We start from the raw sequence: 20,024 nt of genomic DNA, 5'->3' as shown, positions 1-20,024 counted from the left end.
GGGCCTAGATAGATAGCTTTCGAGCGTAGTTGAAATGGTAGACCAATTGATCCAAACCCCAGAACAGTTTGGAGAACCTAGAGCATCTGGTTTAGGCAAAACTGAATGGAATATCGTACATATGGTCTTTGTGAACTGGCATGGACATGACTGGTTTCCAATTGGCACGGGTCCCCGTAGTTTTCTTCGGCAAAATTTGCATATAATCTTTCATCTGTCATAGAGGTCATTTTGGAGTCACTAGACATGTCCAATTGAAACATATTGTTCACGCAAAACATTTTTGAAACCTGTAAGTGTTGTTTACACTGAAATATGTCATGTAGAGTAAATTTTACTATATTTTGAAAAAAAAACTATCCCTACTCACGCCCCTCTAGGGAAAAATAAGCATCTCTAGAAACATAACTCACTTGAATGGTAAAACTAGATGTGTTGAGAAAGTTCAGCTTATTGTTGGTGAAACTGGCAACACTGAAATAGTCGAAGAAATTTAAAGTGACTCGAATGTTGGGAAAAAGGTCCGCTAGATAATACTAGAATGTAAGATTAGAACTATGAATTTATAATGTAAATGAATAATAAATAGATTATGTTATAGCTTTGAAGCTGATCGAAATGGAATCTGCTCTCAAAAAGTATTTAAACGTGACTATTCCCAACAAGATGAGATGGGTCATCAACAAGACATCCGTAAAAAAAATTGTGAAAATCGGTCAAAAGACGCCTGAGAACCAGCTGTTTGGAAATTTAGTTCCCATGATTTTCTGATCACGGTATTTGGCGTGTTAATCAAAGTATTATAAGAAAAAAATAATCGCTATTATAAAACTTTCTTAACTTAATAATTTTAGCTCAATCATGAAAGTCTGATCAAATACATGAAAAAACACTTCAGGCAACTGGTAATGCAAAAACCATTCCACTTGAAGATGAGACGCTGACCAAGAACATGTGCCAGCGTTGGAATCTCTTAGGCATGGAAGAAGGATTTGGCTTCACTCGTATCAAAACAGCCTGGTTCTCCAAAACAGCCAGATACAATCTAAATACTGATAATTCGGCACCAACATTTCAAAAGGGCGTAACTGCTTTTGTAAACAAAAGCTTCTCACGTCACTGGTGAGTTAATTTGAGCCCACCCACGCAATCCAACACCACTGATGGAAGCATCGAATCCTCTTCTTTCATTTAATGGTGCTGGATTGCGTGGGTGAGCACAAATAAGCCCACCAGAGACGTGAGAAGCTCTTGTTTACAAAAGCAGTTTCGCCCTTTTGAAATGTTGGTGCCGAATTATTTACTACAGATGCAGATGCACCGACGGCACTGTTTTGCCACAGGGATCGCCAATGGAAATGTCACTTGTTGGTGAGTAAATATGAGTCCACCTACGCAATGCCGTAAGCAAAAACCTTCTGTTTGGATACCCCGGGTCGCAATATGTATAGCTTGCAACCGCGATTGAAGAAAGCCGAAAGACCGGTGAAAACAACCCTGATTAATCCACCTAATGGTGATGATGCCTTTCTCGAGAAAGGGCAAATTGGGCATAATTTGTGTCGTTATTTATTGCTATCTGGCAATCATGTTATAAATCGCAAAAAATAAAAACATGACAATGTATGCTCCAATTCTTTGTTCTTGATTGATATTGATCCGGGTACATGTTATGAATTCAAGGAGCAGTAATCCTAATTAACCAAAAAATTTGTACCGTTTTCACTGGTCTGCATCGGCAATAAAAACTTTGATAAAACCTTTCCAACTGGTTGACAAATTGTGCCCCGTCAAGTAGGCAACCAACACCACATGAGTCGGGTCAAGCGCATTCAAATGCCACAAGTGCTCATATGTTTAGCTATAAACATAGCTCCCCAAAGGGTAAACCTTATCTCATCGCAACCCTAACCGTCTAGCCTAATGACTCGGTCATAATTCAACTCCTTCGTTTTACGACCAAAATCGCCAGATAAAAATATCACCCACACGGTCCGGTTGTCGTCAGTTCGGATACACGCTACCGCGGAATTGCATGTCAAGTCGCCATGAAAATGTCAAAGTTCACCTCGCGAGCCGCTGTTGCTTTTGGCAAAGAGTTTTATTTTTCATATTTTCACCTGCCACCGTGGAGCAAGTGGATTGGTCGACTGAAGGTCGGCGGCACCTTTGACGGCAGTTTCCACCAGGCGGTCGCCCCTGGTAAATTATGATTTCCACTAGAGAAATGCTAATAAGAGGGTATAAACGCGAATTTGCACAGTTCTGTTCCTAGGCCAATGTATCACGCTGATGCCGGTAGTGGAAATCTTCAGCCGAAGTTCTCGCAACACGAGGTTCAAACTGCGAAGCGTGCGATTTATGTATTCTTCGTTCTACTTGCTATCAGCCGGCATTTACACTATTTTGGCCTGCCGGCGGTTCATCTTGAAAGGGCTGAATGTCAGCTCTTTTGCTGATATGTTCTATCTGGTGTTCAACTACGCCATAACGGTCCTGTTCATGCTGATTGCTTTGCAGTGGCATAAGGTGTTGAAAGAATTTGCCAACTGCGAAAAATTAATGCTCAAAGATGTCTACACAAAACTGACACAGAGGACGACACGTTTCAATCTTGCTTGGAGAATCAGAATGGTCATTTCCGGAATAATGGTTTTGGCGTTTGCTGAGGACTTCTTGAATTACTTTTCCGCATATCAGGACAACATCGTACAGATGAAGTATTGCAATCGGACGCAGATCAGTTTCTGGGAAAACTTTTACGTTCGGGATCACCCGCAAATATTTCATCACGTCCCGGTCAATATTGGAACCGTAATGTTTATAGAATGGATAAACCGTTGTCTGCGATACACGTGGACGTATTTGGACCTATTCATAATCTGCTTCAGCTATGCGGCTCAGTTTAGATACACGCAAATCTATCAGCGGCTTGTTAGCATGCAGGGTACACCCTATTCAACCACGTTCTGGCGAGAAATTCGAACGGACTATGTGGCCGTTTCTCAGCTGGTGGCTTATCTGGACGACAATTTTGGTCATCTGATCCTGCTATCGTGTGCCAATGACATGTACTTCATTGCAACGCAGCTATTCAATGGATTTCAGTTGAGTATCGAAATGATAATGCACAACAGAAATACTAGAAGTTTGACATATTTCGCAGACGCCGACCAGCATTCATGACGATGGTTTACTTCTGGTACTCATTGGCGTTGCTAATATTCCGTACTCTTTGTATGCTGTATATTGGATCCGGAGTGCATGTGGCTTCCATGAGTCCGTTGAACATACTGAGGAATGTACCGTCCAAGTACTGGGGCCTTGATGTAAGAAATACATGATGTGGAAGCATAATATAGTATGATCGTTGATTGGCGACTGATTACAGTTACAGCGGCTAACGGATGATGTGGCGTCTGGTGAGAATACTTTGTCCGGTAAGAAGTTTTTCTACCTCAAAAGACAGATCATATTAGCGGTAAGTAGCTTTTAGATTTCTGAACTTTCTTAGATTCAAACAAGTTTTTGTCATAATTATAGCCGTTACATAATGATGCATATTCATCACTACAACATTTTTTCACCTACACTATGTACTCTCAGTTTGGTTGGGTCATCTTATCTTAATTATCCAAGAAATTTTGTTTGTGTGTTCAATCTAGGATGTAGTCTGGTTTGTTCAATCCACCCATATGCTTACCATTATCTGGTGATTGTTAAACTGCGCTCAAAACTATCCGTCATCAACAATGCTCAATCAGAAAAAATCCAAAACGTTTTATTCAAACACGTTTGTTTAATCCTTGCAACAGGTATCCATCTTCAAATTCATTATTATTGAGATTGCGGAAATTGAAGACCGTCGCGAAAATTGCCGGTTTTCGATGAATTTTCAATATTTGGACCATTCGATCAAGGAAGAGTCAACGCTACTTTTTGCGGGAAGGTGGGGATACTTGTTCCCTAGGGAGACTTGATACCACCCCCCCCCCCTTTTTTTACCATGAACCAAAGTACACTCAACCAGCGACTGTTAGATTTATAACAATTCTGTATAAGACCTGTATAAGAACTGGGCATATGCGAACACTGGCGTCGCCAGCTATTGTTATTTGGTGGGGCACCACTTGGCGCAAGAACACTAGCTTATGAGAACAATGCCCCACCTCTGTCTCCGCCAGTGTATGCGAAATTGTTAGATTCTTATACAAAAAATGTATGCGGCTATTCTTGCGTAGATTTGACAGATTTGATGAGGGGTCGAAAAAATATTTATTGAAAGGGGTTATATGCCCCATCTACAAGAAAAGTGACAAGCTGGAGTGTGAGAACTTTTGAGCGATCACCATCCTTAATGCCGCCTACATAGTGATATCCCAGATCATCTTCCGTCGTCTGTCACCATTAGTGAATGAGTTCGTGGGAAGTTACCAAGCCGGCTTCGTTGACGGCCGCTCGACAACGGACCAGATCTTTATTGTACGGCAAACCCTTCAGAAATGCCGTGAATACGTGAATCTGTTCGTTGATTTCATGGCGGCATACGACAGTATAGACCGCTTAGAGCTATGGAAATTTATGGACGAGAACAGCTTCCCTGGGAAGACTGATCAAAGCAACGGTGGATGGTGTGCAAAACTGTGTGAAGATTTCGGGCGAACACTCCAGTTCGTTCGAATCGCGCCGGCGACTAAGACAAGGTGATGGACTTTCGTGCCTGTTGTTTAACATTGCGCTAGAAGGTGCCATGCGGAGAGCCGGGTGTAACAGCCGGGGTACGATTTTCAACAGATCCAGTCAATTTATTTGTTTCGCGGATGACATGGACATTGTCGGCCGAACATTTGCAAAGGTGGCAGAACTGTTGGATTGGTGGTGAATGCGTCAAAGACAAAGTACATGCTTGTGGGCGGAACCGAGCTCGACAGGGCCCGCATGGGAAGCAGTGTAACGATAGAAGGGGGATACCTTCGAGGTGGTCGATGAATTCATCTACCTCGTATCCTTGCTAACGGCTGATAGCAATGTCAGTCGTGAATTACGAAGGCGCATCATCTGTGGAAGTCGGACCTACTACGGGCTCCAGAAGAAACTGCGGTCAAAACAGATTCGCCACCGCACCAAATGTCTCATGTACAAGACGCTAATAGGACCGGTTGTCCTCTACGGACATGAAACATGGACAATGCTCGAGGAGGACTTGCAAGCACTCGGAGTATTCGAGAGACGGGTGCTTAGGACCATCTTTAGCGGTGTGCAAGAAGACGACGTGTATTTTTTTTTGACGTAAACTACGTCTAAGGGGAAGACTCGGATACAGGGTGACAAATGAAAATTTCCAAATTCGAGACCGTCACGAAATCATGTAAGATTTCGAACTTTAATAGCGCCTTTGTCTTCCGATGGATTTTTGAGATTCATATATCAATCGACTCGGAAATTATCTACCAATTTGTCAGTATGAACGTTAAAATAGGGTATCGGATCATTTTGGCAGCACCTTCTTTTCTTGTCCGCAAGAGTCTCGTTTCGGCCGTCGCCGTTCAGTGCGGTTGGCTTTTGGATTCTGCGTTTTGTGCGGTGTTTCGCACAAAAAGTAGAACAATGGAGCCAGACCAGTGACCGCGGTCGAAACAAATATAACAAAAATGCGTAATGTAGTGCATGGTGTGATGCAGATAGGGGCATGTTTGTGCAGGCATGAGACGATGAGACGATCAATTGTTATCAATGCCAATGCTCTTGCTAGTAATGCAATCATCGCAATGTAATTGCACAAACATGTTTATATTAAAAAAACGACTTTGGAAAAATGTTGAGCTTTTTTTTGCAAACTTAAAACTAATAAGGCCGTTACACGTATTTATTATAAATTATGGTCTACCCAATGCCAAGGTCTACTGATCTCCGCAAAGTCAAGGGGGGAGGGGGAATCAAGCGGCGTAAAAATTTGAATGCAGAGGTTTTTAAAGCCGGGGAAGGTTCTTAAGATGGTTCGAGACCCCTATCCTCTTTGAAATCTGGCTACTATACAAATGAAACACCAATTTCATCATAACTCACCAAATCTGGCATGTGGAGCTTTGGAAGGGAGCTTTCTGTGGTGCCCATACAAAAGAACATAACTGCATAACTGCATAACTCGAGAACTAATCAGAGAATAAATCAATTTTAGGCGAAACAAAATTCGTTGCATCTGCTAGTGAAAAATAAATATTAAAATGAAAAAAAAATAAAAAAAAACTCCTCGGATTTGTTAAAGAATGTTTTGAAAGTTCTCAAAATTCACCGGAAATTTGTTTTGTTGCCCCTCAAATTGTTATTTTTGAGCAAAAAAATCCGAAGGTGGGGGGGACACATATTTAAAAAAAATATTTATATCGGCCTAATAATATTTTGTCCAATTAAATGCGCGCCTGAATCAGAAGGATTTACCTTTGATTCAGGAAGTGTGAATGCACTTAAGATATTTTTTATAATACGTGGGTGCAATCATGCGGTACTTATTCTACACAGGGAATCAATTTTTCTGAAATGCGCTTGCGAAACAAGCGACAAAAGAGAACCAACGACAAAGCTTTGTTTTTGTCGGAGATAATAATGACAAAGATTCGAAATTTTTTGTCAGTTTCAAAAAGGAGACAATTTTGTTGCTTACTTTTCATACCGTTATTTTGCATTATTTCTAGAGCAAATTTCGGTTTTATGCTATCATAGTTTCTGCTTTAATGGAAATATTCGAGAATCGAACAATGATTACAAAATTAGCGTCGTATTATAGGAAATATCAGATCATGCAAGGCAAATGATTCTTGTCATATTTTGTTCGGGTTCTGATAAAGGTTTGTCGCTAGGGGCCGTCCAGAAACCACGTGGTCATATATGGGGGGAGGGGGGGTTTGGAAAATGACCACGATAAGCCACATGGGGGGAGGGGGGTGTTGCTCTTGAACCACGTGGTTTTTTACACGAAAAACTTTTGGTGAATAACAATAGCTGTGTAAAAAATGCAAATTATTGAAATTCAATGATTTAATCATTAAACGCAAAGCGCATCTAAGGGCCGATGCCTACGTAGCGTCTTTTCAACTCAGCGTTAAAAAGACGTAGGTGTGCATCGAGAAAAATCGATAACGCAGCGTCGGTCGCAACGCCGATGCATATCTGCATTATTAGACCATCTTAGCCTAAGATCCTATATCCATACACAAATAAACGAAAAAACAGGTTGCCATTCAGTCAGAAAGGAAAAATGGAAAAATATATTTAAAAAAATCCGCCGCAGATGGTTTTTGGCATCACGCCGCCGACACTTTTGCATCAGCGGACTGCAGCTAAAATTTTGAAAAATGTTCATGTTTTTACAATAATCCAAGAAAAAATCTTAAGAAGAAAAATTCAAAAGAATTTCTTGTGGATATTCAGGAAAAATCAAGTAAAGAAATTTCCTGTAAAAACTTTGACATTACTTCATAAAATCCTGATAAAGTGCTGGCATTCAGAATTTTTTTTGAACAAATCCCTCTGAAAAATTTTGCTTGGAAATTTTGCTACAAATTGATAATGAAAAAAAAAGCAAAACATCTCTAGTGTAAATTCCGAAAAAAATTCCTTGAAACTCCGAAAAAAATTCCATGTGCATTCTGTCTGAAAATTAAAAACAGTCCCGTGGGAAATACATATAATTTTCGGTGGAAAAACATTCTAATGAATTTCTTCGACAAGTTCTTCCGAATCTTCACCAGAAATTCTTCTTCATTTACAAAAGAAGTTTTTCAAACAATTTAAGGAGTACACTTCAAAATGTTCAGTCTCCAGTTAGCTTCGCGAGGATTGCCAATCCGGTGAAAACGAGTTCGATTCTTGTTCCTGTCTAGGATGTTTTCGGGTGGGAAACATTCTCGACACCCTAAGTGCACCTCAATGTTCTAAATTCACAAAATTCTAGTAGTGTGCATGAAAAAGGTTATGACATAGAGAAGCTTGCATATGATATATAGAAAATTCTGCGATATGAAAAAAAGTGGCAGTGTTCCAGAAAAAAAAACACTCCAATTCATAAAACAATCTAGGTTAAAAAATAGTGTTATAATTACGATTGAAATTGAATTCCAAAACAAATATCAACCCTTTCAGGAATGATGGGTCATATATGCCCAGCATTTTAGATTGTCTATAAAATCACAAAAGAGAGATTGGCCACCATTTTCTTCAGTAAAATTGTTCATCTAGATATTGGCTTTACAGAAAAAATAAGGGAGCTCAAATTTGACTGACCATGATATCAGATATCCGAAACCTTGGGAAGATTTCGATTCTAAGAGCATGTAAATAAAGTTTAAATGTTTGAATCATTCTGAACAGATGGGTGGTCATATAAGATGGACCATCCTGAACGTTAAGTCAGTGATTAATATTCAGTAATACGATATGCTCAAGGTACTTCAAAATGCTCTCAAGTTCAGCCCACGAATCTACCAGATCAATCAAGACATTTGCAATGTTCTCATCATCGGTATATACCCAATCCGATGAAATAAGCATATGATCCTAATTTCCATTAACATGAGATCCAAGAGACAAGGTACCCGAAATTATCATTCATAAGTTGGTTAATTAGATAAATCGAATGATCCGAACTCCAAAATAATAATTGGTCTATAATACATTCATTCCTCTATGAGTCGCTTATGAAAGGACCATTGACTGAAGCATATTCGAGATGTGGAATAGAAGTTCCTTGGGAAATTATTCGAAAGAACCATCAGAGTGACCGAGAAAATATTTTGGTATGGCATCATTGGCTTCCACGAGTCGATATCAAAATAAAATTTCAATGAAGAATTATAAATTTTGAGAGAGCCAGCTCTGGATTCAAAATCTCTTTAGTAGAGAAAAAATAGAAATTTTCCATAATAAAATAGGAAATTACCAAAAAAGAACAATAATACACACAACAATAATAAATTAGCACTTGTAAAAGCAAAAATTGTAATTATGAAATAAGAATTTTCCAGAAAGAAATCAAAATGTTCAACGAAAAATACAAAATTTTCATGAATAAATCAATATTAGCAATGAACAATTAAAAAAAAATTTATAATTATTTATTTCTAATATTGATGATTCTAAAAACAATACTGAAATTTCTACAGGAATACTACTCAAAAGAAACAACAGTAGGAGGTTTTATTTGCATCTCTAAGATTACATATTAACTTTGTGATTCTCTGATAAACTTTTCGTTGTAGGAGTTCAGTTCAGATGCTTCGCTGAGGTTAATATCTTAATAATTTCCAGTATCTTCAGAGCTATGAAAGGTCCCAAATACTCTAAGGAAACTATAGGGATATTCAATGATGAACTTTATAGTTATTTAAAAAAAAACACTAATGAAAAAATTTAAAAAAATTAAAATGTAGGGATATTTTAGAAAATTTCTAAACCATTATACATTTTTCTCGAAAATTTTAAAAGATATTCGCGAGTCCACATTTTTTTGTATCCTCCTGATGCATTGAAGGTGTGCGAGTTCTAGATATCCTAATACCTGATACACATTACAACATAATAAAATCATCAAAATTTTCGACTTCATGAAAATTTATAATTTCCATGCTGGGTTTATTTTGGTTTTGAATCAATTGAAATTGTCCATTTTCAAAATTGATCGGATTAACCATATGTTTTAGTTACATAAGGTTTTTTTTTAATTTTTGTACTTGAAAAAAAAACCACGTGGTCATAGGGGGGGAGGGGGGGGTCTGCCAAATGACCACGATAAGCCACATGGGGGGAGGGGGGGTTGAAAATCTTCAAAAATATGACCACGTGGTTTCTGGATGGTCCCCTAGGTGCGTTTGTCAGTAACAAACTCTGTTGACGACAAAGTGTATATTGTTAGGCGTTGCTCGAATATTGATTCCCTGTACACGACTAAAGCTTCGGAACGCATACACTGACAAAAATCCAATCATATCAATTATGTGTGGCACACATAAATTTTGACTATAGCATTTCCCACATAACGGCCATGTGAATTCGCATAGCATATATGTGGAAACACACATAACCATTATTAACTAATAACCTTTATGTGGATTCTCCTATAGCGGGTGGTTATTAACGCACACATAAAATTTATTTGGAAATTTCTTTAGATTTTTGCCAATAAAAATGTGTGGATTTTTATTAGTGTATGTTCTTGATACGAGCTATATGAGTAAAAATAGCTATCACCTTCTAGCTCCCTGATTCCCTGAGTCTTGCAATGATAATAATAAAATGGTTGCACGAATATTTTATTCATAGTGACACTGCCAGACAGTGGGAGTTAGATTGTAATAACACACACACACCCTCTTTTCCCGTCCGCAACGTTTACTACTAGCGCGCATCACAACCAAATTAATTGGGTTTTGGTACATGATTGACATTTTATGATTTCTAGTGATGCACAAAAAACAAGATATGGCTATGATTGGAATGTTTCTGAATGACAAATGTTGCAAACAGAAAAGAGGATGCTTCCCTAGGGTTTCTTCTAATGAAATATTTCATCAAATGCTTAAAAACCCAAATGTAGGCAATTCGGATCCAAAAAAGGCATCATTACCACTGAGGAATAAATTTGGGTTTTCATAGTAATTTTTTTTAACAATCGTAGGGACACGGCAGGTATTTCCGTCCATCGTCATAGGGGCTGAAATCAATGAAAGCAACGTCATTTTGCTAGAACTCCACTATAGCAGAACGTTTCGCCTAAGCTTACGATTGGGTACGGATGAATTTGGCAAAAAAGCTTCTATTTTAATGATATTTGAGACTATGGCGATAAGACGAAAATGCCTGCATCAATCCAACAATTTTCATATCTTACGCTAGTTTTGTTCGAAACCAGTAACATAAGTAATCAAATGAATTTTCTAAAAATATTCATGCATGATGGCACTACAATCCTCGATGAACAAAACTGCCTTACGTAGTTTACGTTGGGCGGTTGTGTCTTGTACATAACCCTTCTGATTTTTTTTACAAGGTAGAATGCATTTACACACTAACCCAGTACACGTGCATTGTAGTTGCCAAACTACCACACGGAAGTGTACTGGAGTGTCGGACTCGACCATACCGGTAATACCGACTAAACTCCCTTGGGTTCCGCCATCGTCCATCCCTCAGGAACTACCTCCCAGTACTACTTCTGGGGGATGGCAGTACTAAACGTACTCGCTCATTCTCGCTCACACAGGCACCCGTCCCATGCGAGTCTGACTTGGGTGCTCACTCTATCGCACAAACATACCCTACATACTCTGTTGCACCTCTCTTCTACCGTGTGAGTCTGACTTGTATGCTCACCCAAACACTTGATTCACGCTCATGCACTCCATGCTTGCACTCACGCTAACGCTCCTATGAGTCTGACTTGTGTGCTCACCTCTATCATGCCGTGTGGGTCTGACTTTTGTGCCCACCCTTTTCATGCCATGTGGGACTGACTTGTATGCCCACCTTTATCATACCATATGAGACTGTTCACCTCTTTCATTCAGTTCGCGCTGACACATACTACTCTAGTCATTCGACCTAACACTCCCTCTGGCATCCCTTCCCGAGTAGACGAAAATAGCTCATTAATATCAAATGTTGATAAGATAGCAAAATGAGATATGGACATGATTGATATAAGAGATAAAAGATCAGACGATAATATCAAAAATTTGCACTAAAATATCATGGGAAGATGAAGTTATGCTATTTGTAATAAGTGATCAATATCATGTGCCATTAGTTTGTTCTTATCCATAGCATATATTGATGTTTAAATGATAATTCGGTGCAAATTTTTGATATTGTTGCCTGTTTTTTTATCTCTTATATCAATCAAGTCCATATCATGTTTTGTTATTCGATTCATGGCTTCTGCCCGGGTTGTGGGACATTTCACTTAGGTTCCCACTTCTGACGTACCATGTGAGTCTGACTCATCTCGCTCATACCATATGAGACTAGCTCAACTCAACTCAACTCATTCCTTTCGTACCATGTGAGACTGACTTGGATGCTCACCCACACTCCTCTGCCACGCCGCGGGGTATCAGTAGTCATAGGAACCAACATTCCTGCGCTACTCCCAGCGCGGCGTGTGCAATCCATACATACACCTAAATATTCATTCACACTTCTGCCATGCTTCGAAGTGACGATCTCGGTTGCCACCCGCTGCGCCATTACCTCTGCATGGGCAGACCATTCACACACTTCTCCGCGTTCGGCACTTTCGCTCTAACTAACCAATCACAAGTTAGTACTGCTTGTCGATTGCTGCTCGGCGCGCCAGATTCTCTGCAAGCTGCAGGCAATCTGAGTGGTTGCAGTCGAGACTGCGTTCCACTTCTCCACCGCTTGACACATCCTCTGGATAAGATTATCCGGAGTTGTGTCCCGGCCGCAAACGTCTAGCATTGCTCTTCTTTCGACGTCGAAACGAGGACATACGAACAGTATGTGCTCTGCAGTTTCGTCAACACCTGGGCAGTCAGGGCAGACGGGGACCTCCGCGTGCCCAAACCTGTGGTGGTACTGTCGGAAACAGCCATGGCCTGACAGGAATTGTGTCAGATGGAAGTGAACCTCCCCATGGGGTCTTCCCACCCAGCTTGATATGTTAGGAATCAGCCGGTGGGTCCACCTACCTTTCGAGGAGTTATCCCACTCGCGCTGCCATCTGGCAACCGAAGTCGTCCTGGTACGCTCGCGGGCTCCTCTGGTGCCACGTAGGTCAAAACACTCCTCGTCTTCCCGGATGACCAGCCCGACTGGCATCATACTCGCTATCACGCAGGATGCGTCGTGCGATACCGTGCGGTAGGCCGATATCACCCTGAGACACATCAAGCGGTAGGTGCTCTCCAGTTTCTGCAGGTAACTGGTTACCCCCAGTGCTCTTGCCCAGGACGGGCCGCCGTACCTAAGAATAGATGCAGCAACGCCTGCCAGTAGCCTACGTCTACTGGCGCACACCTTGGAGCTGTTGGACATCATCCTCGATAATGCCGCCACAGCAGTCTTGCACGCATATTCGACATGGCGACCGAAGGTAAGCTTGTCGTCTATGATGACCCCAAGAATCTTCAGACTCCGCTTTGAAGTGATCGCGACGTCTCCCACGTGAACAACTGCATGTTATGCCGACTTACGGTTGCTGACGATAACCACCTCCGTCTTATGTTGAGCGAGCTCAAGGGCTCTCGCACTCATCCAGTCCGCCACAGTGCTGATCGCGTGTTCTGCGGTTAGCTCTACTTCGGGGATTGACTCCCCGTAGACCTCTAGGGTTACATCGTCAGCAAAGCCGGCGATCTTCACGCCAGGAGGGAACTTTTGCTTCAGAACCCCGTCGTACATCAGGTTCCATAGTACCGGGCCCAGGATTGACCCTTGCGGGACTCCTGCGGTAATGGGAACACTTTTCTGACCGGCATCGGTCTCGTATAGCAGCACACGGTTCTGGAAGTAGCTTTCCAAGATCCGGTACAGTCCCACCGGCAGGCTAAGCCGGTGTAACGAGAGCGCGATGGCATCCCAGCTTGCGCTGTTGAATGCGTTCTTCACGTCTAGTGTCACCAACGCACAGTATCGAATTTCTCGCCTTTTCCGTTGGATCGCTACCTCTGCAGTCTTGAGCACTGAGTTGATGGCGTCCACCGTGGACTTACCCTTCCGAAAACCAAACTGGTTACTCGACAGGCCATCCGTACCCTCTGCGTACGGGGTGAGCCTGTTGAGGATGATCCTCTCGAGCAGTTTACCCGTCGTGTCGATCAGGCAAATTGGTCTGTACGCCGATGGGTCGCCCGGAGGCTTTCCGGCCTTCGGCAGCAGTACCAACTTCTGCCTTTTCCATCTCTCAGGGAAACGACACTCATCCAGGCATCTCTGCATAGCTAGCCTGAACATGTTCGGGTTCGCTATGATCGCTGCCTTGAGTGCACTGTTTGGAACTCCATCGGGGCCTGGAGCTTTGTTCATCGCAAGGGTGTTAGCTACTGCGAGTAACTCTTCGTTCGTCACCGGAGCCACCATTTCGGCCACACTCCCAGCGCCTTGCAGCGCAGAAGGTGACCAGGGACTTGTGGCTCGAGACGGGTAGAGTACTTCGATAATCCTCGCCAACCGGTCCGGTGACCGTTTGGGGGGTGAAGACCCCCTTTGGTCTTGGCCATCATGATCCTATAGGCGTCACCCCACGGATTCGCATTGGCACCCTCGCACAGGTTGTCGAAGCACGCTCTCTTGCTGCTCTTAATGGCCTTGTTAAGGGCCAGTCTCGCAGCTCGAAACACTTCCCGGCGGACCGCTCTTTCCTCCTCGGTGCGGGCTCGTTGCGTCCTACGTCTAGCCTTGAGGCAGGCTGATCGTAGGGCTGCAATTTCGGCACTCCACCAGTATGCCGGGCGTCTGCCATTTCTTGGCAGGGCTTTCCTCGGCATAGTAGCATCGCACGCGCATGATAGGACAGCTACCAGCGCATCCCCGCTTAGACTGTCGGTGTTGGCCTCCAGTCCCAGGGCCACGGTGAAAACTTCGCTGTCGAAGTGATTGGACTTCCACCCACGGATCTGACAGGGATCACTCGCCCTCGGACGCTGCATACCATAGTTGATCTTGAAGCGAATTGCTAGGTGATCACAATGGGTGTAGCCCTCGTCTACCCTCCAGTCCAGGTCAGAGACCAGACCGGAGCTGACAAACGATACATCTATCCATGACTAGGCCCCATTCCTACGGAATGTGCTACTGGCTCCGTCATTGACAAGCACTGCGTCGAGTTTTGCAAGTGCCTCGAGTAACGCTTGTCCCCTCTGATTGGTGCAGCGGCTGCCCCATTCCACTGCCCAAGCATTAAAGTCTCCCGCTATAACGAACGGGCTCCGACCTACTAGGTCGGACGATAGCCTGTCGATCATCTGGTTGAACTGTTTCATTGGCCACCTTGGTGGGGCTACAATAGAACACACCATTGATCTTGGCTATCGCGACACCCACCGCGGAGGAGTGTACAACCTCTTGAACGGGGTACCTTCCTGTTGTCCAAATTGCCGCCGACCTAGACCCGTCCGCCACCCAGTTGTCATTGTCGGCAGGGACGTTGTACGGATCGGACAGGAGGGCGACATCGGTCCTCGACTTCGAGACCAACTGCCACAGCAGTTGCTGGGCAGGTGCACAGTGATTCAGATTCAGCTGTGTTACTTGCACGGCTTTTTCCGATTGGCTTCTCCGAAGAAACACGCAGGCCCGCCCATAGCATGGTTCCGGGCCTGCTTCATACTGGCGCAGATAAGGCACCTAGGTGCCTTGTCGCATTCCTGCGCCTTGTGTCCCTCCTCGCCGCAGCGACGGCACATCTTGCTTCGGTCTAGGCCCTTGCAGTCATGTGACTTGTGCCCGGACTCAAGGCACCGGTGGCGCCAGTCCACTGAAGGTGGCTGGAGCACGCTTACTGGGCATACTGACCAGCCGATCTTCAGCTTCCCTTTCTCAGTGACCTGTTTGGCGTCAGCCACCGGTAGTCTGAGATAGGCTACCTGCGTACCAAATAATCCCCCTCCTAAACGTACAGAGGACCGCTCAACCTTTGTGCCGCACTGCTCTTTGACGGCAGAGACGGCGTCTTCCGCGGTCGTGACCTCGTCCAGTTGCTTACACTGGAGGGTCACTTCCGCACCCAACGACCTGGCCTGAGCGCCGTCACCCAAGACCTCCTGGGCAAGCTTTTTGTAAGCCACCCCGCTGGATTGCGCGTCACGCTTCAGTACCAAGATCATTTCACCGTTCTTTGTACGTCTGACGCTGCGCACATCGTGGCCCAGGGCCGATAGGCTATCGGCCTCTCGCAGCGATTTCAGGACATCGGCGTATTTGTCCTTGTCGGTTTTCACCAACAAGGCCTCGCCTCTGTCTCTCACCTTCTTCGTAGGTCGAGGGGTGTTTGACTTCCGCACCCTACTGACCAGCTGCCAAGGATTTGCGTCCCCCTCAGCAACTTGTGCCTGTCTAGTGCCTTTCGCCTTCTTGGGCACACGCCCTTCAGGCTCCGGCGCACCATCCAGGCGAAGCTTCGCCTTAATAGTAGCGTGTTTGGGTCGCTTCGAACTTGGCGTTATCTTACCCTCACTGGCCGTAAGGGCGGTCGCCTCTTCCGCCGCAGTAACACCGCTAGGGGAGGAGAGGGCCTTGGTCTGCGTACCTTTGGCTACCTTCTCTGCTGCCGCTACACGCCTGATATAAGCGTCCTGTTCTTGTCTTGCGACACGAACAGCTTGCCGAAGCACCAACAGGCTCTGCTTAAGCTTCTTGTTGGTGTTCTGCCTGCCGCTTATGAACTCGATGATCTCATCGAGTTGCTCGGCCACCACCCGTATCCCTGGTAGTGACTCGTCAGGCGTGCAGGCAGGGCTACTCCCCACCACCACTGGAGACTCTTCGGTACTGCCAATAGCAGCAACCGCAGTAGTCGCCTTTAGTGATCCCATGGTTATCTATGCCTGCCTTGCGGCAAGCAGGGAGGCCATGCGAGGGCTGACACTTGCGTGTTCAGAGCCAGATCAGCGCAAGTCAGGAAAGGGCATCTGAGCCTACTCCCACCCAGTAGGCAAAACTGGATGGCAGGATTGGGCAGCGTGCTACAAGGCCCGCCACGGTTTTATGGGACGGAAGACAGCCTAGCCATTAGTCCACTCGCCGTTTCGAGTCGGTGTCACCCGGCCCTACTAAGAGAGTAGAATGTCAGACTGCCAGCCCTCGCTTCACAATAACACAATATACCGTACACATAGCCATGACGTGCCTGCCAGAAACATAATTGAGACCTTACTGGCGTCAGCCTCAATGCGCTACCGCGCTCCCTCGTTTGTAGTTCATTTAGCCGCCTAGCCCTTCAACTGCCGTTGATACGCTATCGTTTCCAGCGAGCACCGCGCGGAGGCGAACTACGCTGCCCACCAAGAAGACGATGTGTGGCGGCGAAGAATGAACCACGAGCTCGCCCAACTCTACGGCGAACCCAGTATCCAGAAGGTAGCTAAAGCCGGAAGGGTACGATGGGCAGGGCATGTTGCAAGAATGCCGGACAGCAACCCTGCAAAGATGGTGTTCGCTTCCGATCCGGCACGTACAAGACGGCGTGGAGCACAGTGAGCGAGATGGGCAGACCAGGTGCAAAACGACTTGGCGAGCGAGGATGGAGAGATCGTGTATTGTGGCGTTAAATTGTTGATTCAGTGTTATCTGTTTGGATGTAGACTAAATAAATGAATGAAATAGTGCGACAACTGGTGCTATAGCCACAACTGGTACATCTAGCCTATAACTCACGAAAGGATGGACCAAGATTTCCACACTAATGGATTTGGCTTGCGTTCAGCTGTGTTTGAACATACTAAGAATTTATCAATTTGAAAGGGGAAGTTGGAAAATCGTCAAAATGCAACGGCTTCATGATTTCTGAAGCAAGCCATCAAGCTCGAACTGAAATCGATCTAAAGTGCGACGATGCGATCAACTAAATGATTGACAGATCAAAAATAAAACCATAAGGAGACATATAAGTGATGCTATAGCCTTTGCGTACACTTAGTGTACGAGAAAGGCAAACACTAAATTTGAACTATTATTTAACGTTAAACGAACAATTTACTGATCCGTGCCAACCTATCTAATCAAACATCATACGCTTATTGCATCGAAAGAATAATTCAAATAAATTCCATCCTTCCTTTTACCCACAAAGATGGCCGGCACCCTCGTCACCTACGAGCTAGTCCTAATGGACCAAGTTAAGCAGGCACCGGACCCCACACAGGACTGTTCGTTCTACTAATTGACACAGCTGTCACGATTCTCAACGTTAATTGTCACCAGCCCGATGTAAACAAATTTAAAACAAATTGCTCTCACCGCCAAGGTCACGCAACAACACGCCAGCAATGAATCACGACTGCCTTTCGCAAAGCTTCGCCAGGGGCACCACCCTCAATTTTGAAGTGACAACCCCGAACGATGGACTCCAACTCGAAGATTGATGATTTTTGGGGGGCGGTTAGGCCAATTATTTTCGTCGCACAGCTCTTCACGTTTTTCCCGGTGCAAGGCATCTTCAGTGGCGACCCCAAACGGATTCGGTTCCAGTGGGTTAGCCTAAGGACGTTGTACTCTATGGCGTTTCTAGTGATGGCTGCCCTGATAATAATTGCTCAGATAAACCACACAGTTATGTCTACGGCAAGCACCAGCATGATAAGTGAGTATAGGTTTTGTAGTAGTACCCCTTTAACTTTAACAAGTAATTTGATTCCACAGCTTCTATACTGTACTATTTAATGAACTTCAGTGGAGCAATTTGTTTCTTTATAATTGGGACAAAATGGCGCACCGTTATGTTAAATTGGAGAATGTATGAGGAAGTGTTTCTACATCCCCCTTACCTAATGAAGGGTCCAAGTTTGAAAATTAAAATTCGGCTGATTGGAGGAGGGATATTGCTGTTTGCGTTCGGTAGGTCAATTTTAATCTATATATGTATCTACGCATGTAAGATAATGTTTGAAATCAGTTGAAGATTTGATGCATATGCTATCCTGCTGCCGAACAATAGAAGTGTACATAGAGCATTGTGACAACAGTTCTTCATTCTGGAAAACCTTCTACACCCGAGAACACTCCAAAACATTTGATTACATTCCCTACAGTTTACCAATCGCCCTAGCATTAGAATTTGTTCACAAGGTTTACTTGTTTGTGTGGACCTTCATGGATGTCTTCATATCACTGATCAGCATAGCACTTGCCATGCGGTTTGAACAACTGTTTCACAGGATTGAGCACCTGAAGGGAAAACTTCTGCCGGAATCTTTCTGGGCAGAAATTCGACTGGACTACACAAAAATATCCAATTTGGTCATCTACATCGATGGGATTTTGTCGCCCATGATAATGGTTACCAGTGCGTCCAATATTTTCTTCATCACATACCAATTGTACATGTCTGTTCAGTTAGTATTCTTCATGTTGTGAATCTGCAATGCATTGTATCATACTATATTACTTTTTAGACTCGATGCCTCAACTATGACTACCTTCTATTACCGATTTTCGTTACTGTTTCTGATTTTGAGAACACTGGTCATGCTACTGACCTCATCACACGTCTATGTAGCATCTAGGAAGCCTCTGGATATACTTCGTTCTGTGCCGATGAGTTCATGGACCACGAGCGTACTCGAAACATAACGTTCGATTCAAAATTTCGTACCCAAACTGATTTTATTTCGTTTAAACAGGTCCAACGTTTCACCAATGAGATCATCAACATCGAAAACACGCTATCCGGGCATAAGTTTTTCTTTCTAAGACGAGGAATAATTCTGGCGGTAGGATCTTCCAACTGAATGCATTATAACGAATTAATTTTGGGATGTATTACACTGCAGATGGCTGGTACCATGATAACGTACGAGTTGGTGATGTTGAGTGAAGTTCGACATACCGATAACACAAAGTTCTGCGAAGGTGGACACCGTTTGTATTGACAACAAGTTTGTAAGTGTATGTTTATGTGTTGGGTCAAAATAAATGTCATAGCATCAATTTGAAAACTATTGAAGTTCTACTCGTTTCAATAAAGAAAACCCCGAATATCCTATTCAGACTAAAAGCTATTACTTGATATTGATATGAAACGTCATATACATAATTCCTAGTAAAAATGAGATATGGGTGAATTTCGACATCATGGTATTGTACCGCGCATAAAAAATCTACTCCTCCGCTTTTTTTAGTCGCAACGAAAAATAAGCGCCAGGTAGTCGCCTAAAAACATACCTGCAGAAAAAAAAGCTACTTTGATGTTTTTGTAAATTTGGACGCCACGTGGTGGATTGTGGCGATGAATGCTTTAATTGCACGTGCTTTTTGTACTACGGAGAAATTTTTCACACCTATGAGAGCCTTGGAAA

The 20,024-nt window shown here is 43.7% G+C and overlaps 2 protein-coding genes across 2 annotated transcripts; both read left to right on the top strand.

Annotated features, from left to right (window-relative positions):
- The first annotated feature begins 2,054 nt into the window (after positions 1-2,054).
- LOC134221846 (gustatory receptor for sugar taste 64b-like) lies at positions 2,055-17,999 on the top strand. The gene is made up of 5 exons (XM_062701021.1): positions 2,055-2,202; positions 2,264-3,107; positions 3,167-3,329; positions 3,392-3,481; positions 17,801-17,999. The coding sequence occupies exons 1-5, from the start codon at positions 2,055-2,057 to the stop codon at positions 17,888-17,890; spliced, it is 1,335 nt and encodes a 444-aa protein (XP_062557005.1). The 3' UTR covers positions 17,891-17,999.
- LOC134219924 (gustatory receptor for sugar taste 64a-like) lies at positions 17,944-19,639 on the top strand. The gene is made up of 6 exons (XM_062698830.1): positions 17,944-18,310; positions 18,370-18,564; positions 18,623-19,061; positions 19,122-19,284; positions 19,350-19,439; positions 19,500-19,639. The coding sequence occupies exons 1-6, from the start codon at positions 18,070-18,072 to the stop codon at positions 19,596-19,598; spliced, it is 1,227 nt and encodes a 408-aa protein (XP_062554814.1). The 5' UTR covers positions 17,944-18,069; the 3' UTR covers positions 19,599-19,639.
- Positions 19,640-20,024: the final 385 nt, after the last annotated feature.

The sequence above is a fragment of the Armigeres subalbatus genome, chromosome 3, assembly GCF_024139115.2.
Source record: "Armigeres subalbatus isolate Guangzhou_Male chromosome 3, GZ_Asu_2, whole genome shotgun sequence".
Lineage (NCBI taxonomy): Eukaryota > Metazoa > Arthropoda > Insecta > Diptera > Culicidae > Armigeres > Armigeres subalbatus.
The sequence above is the reverse complement of the archived record's forward strand: the minus strand, read 5'-3'. Positions and strand labels throughout refer to the sequence as shown.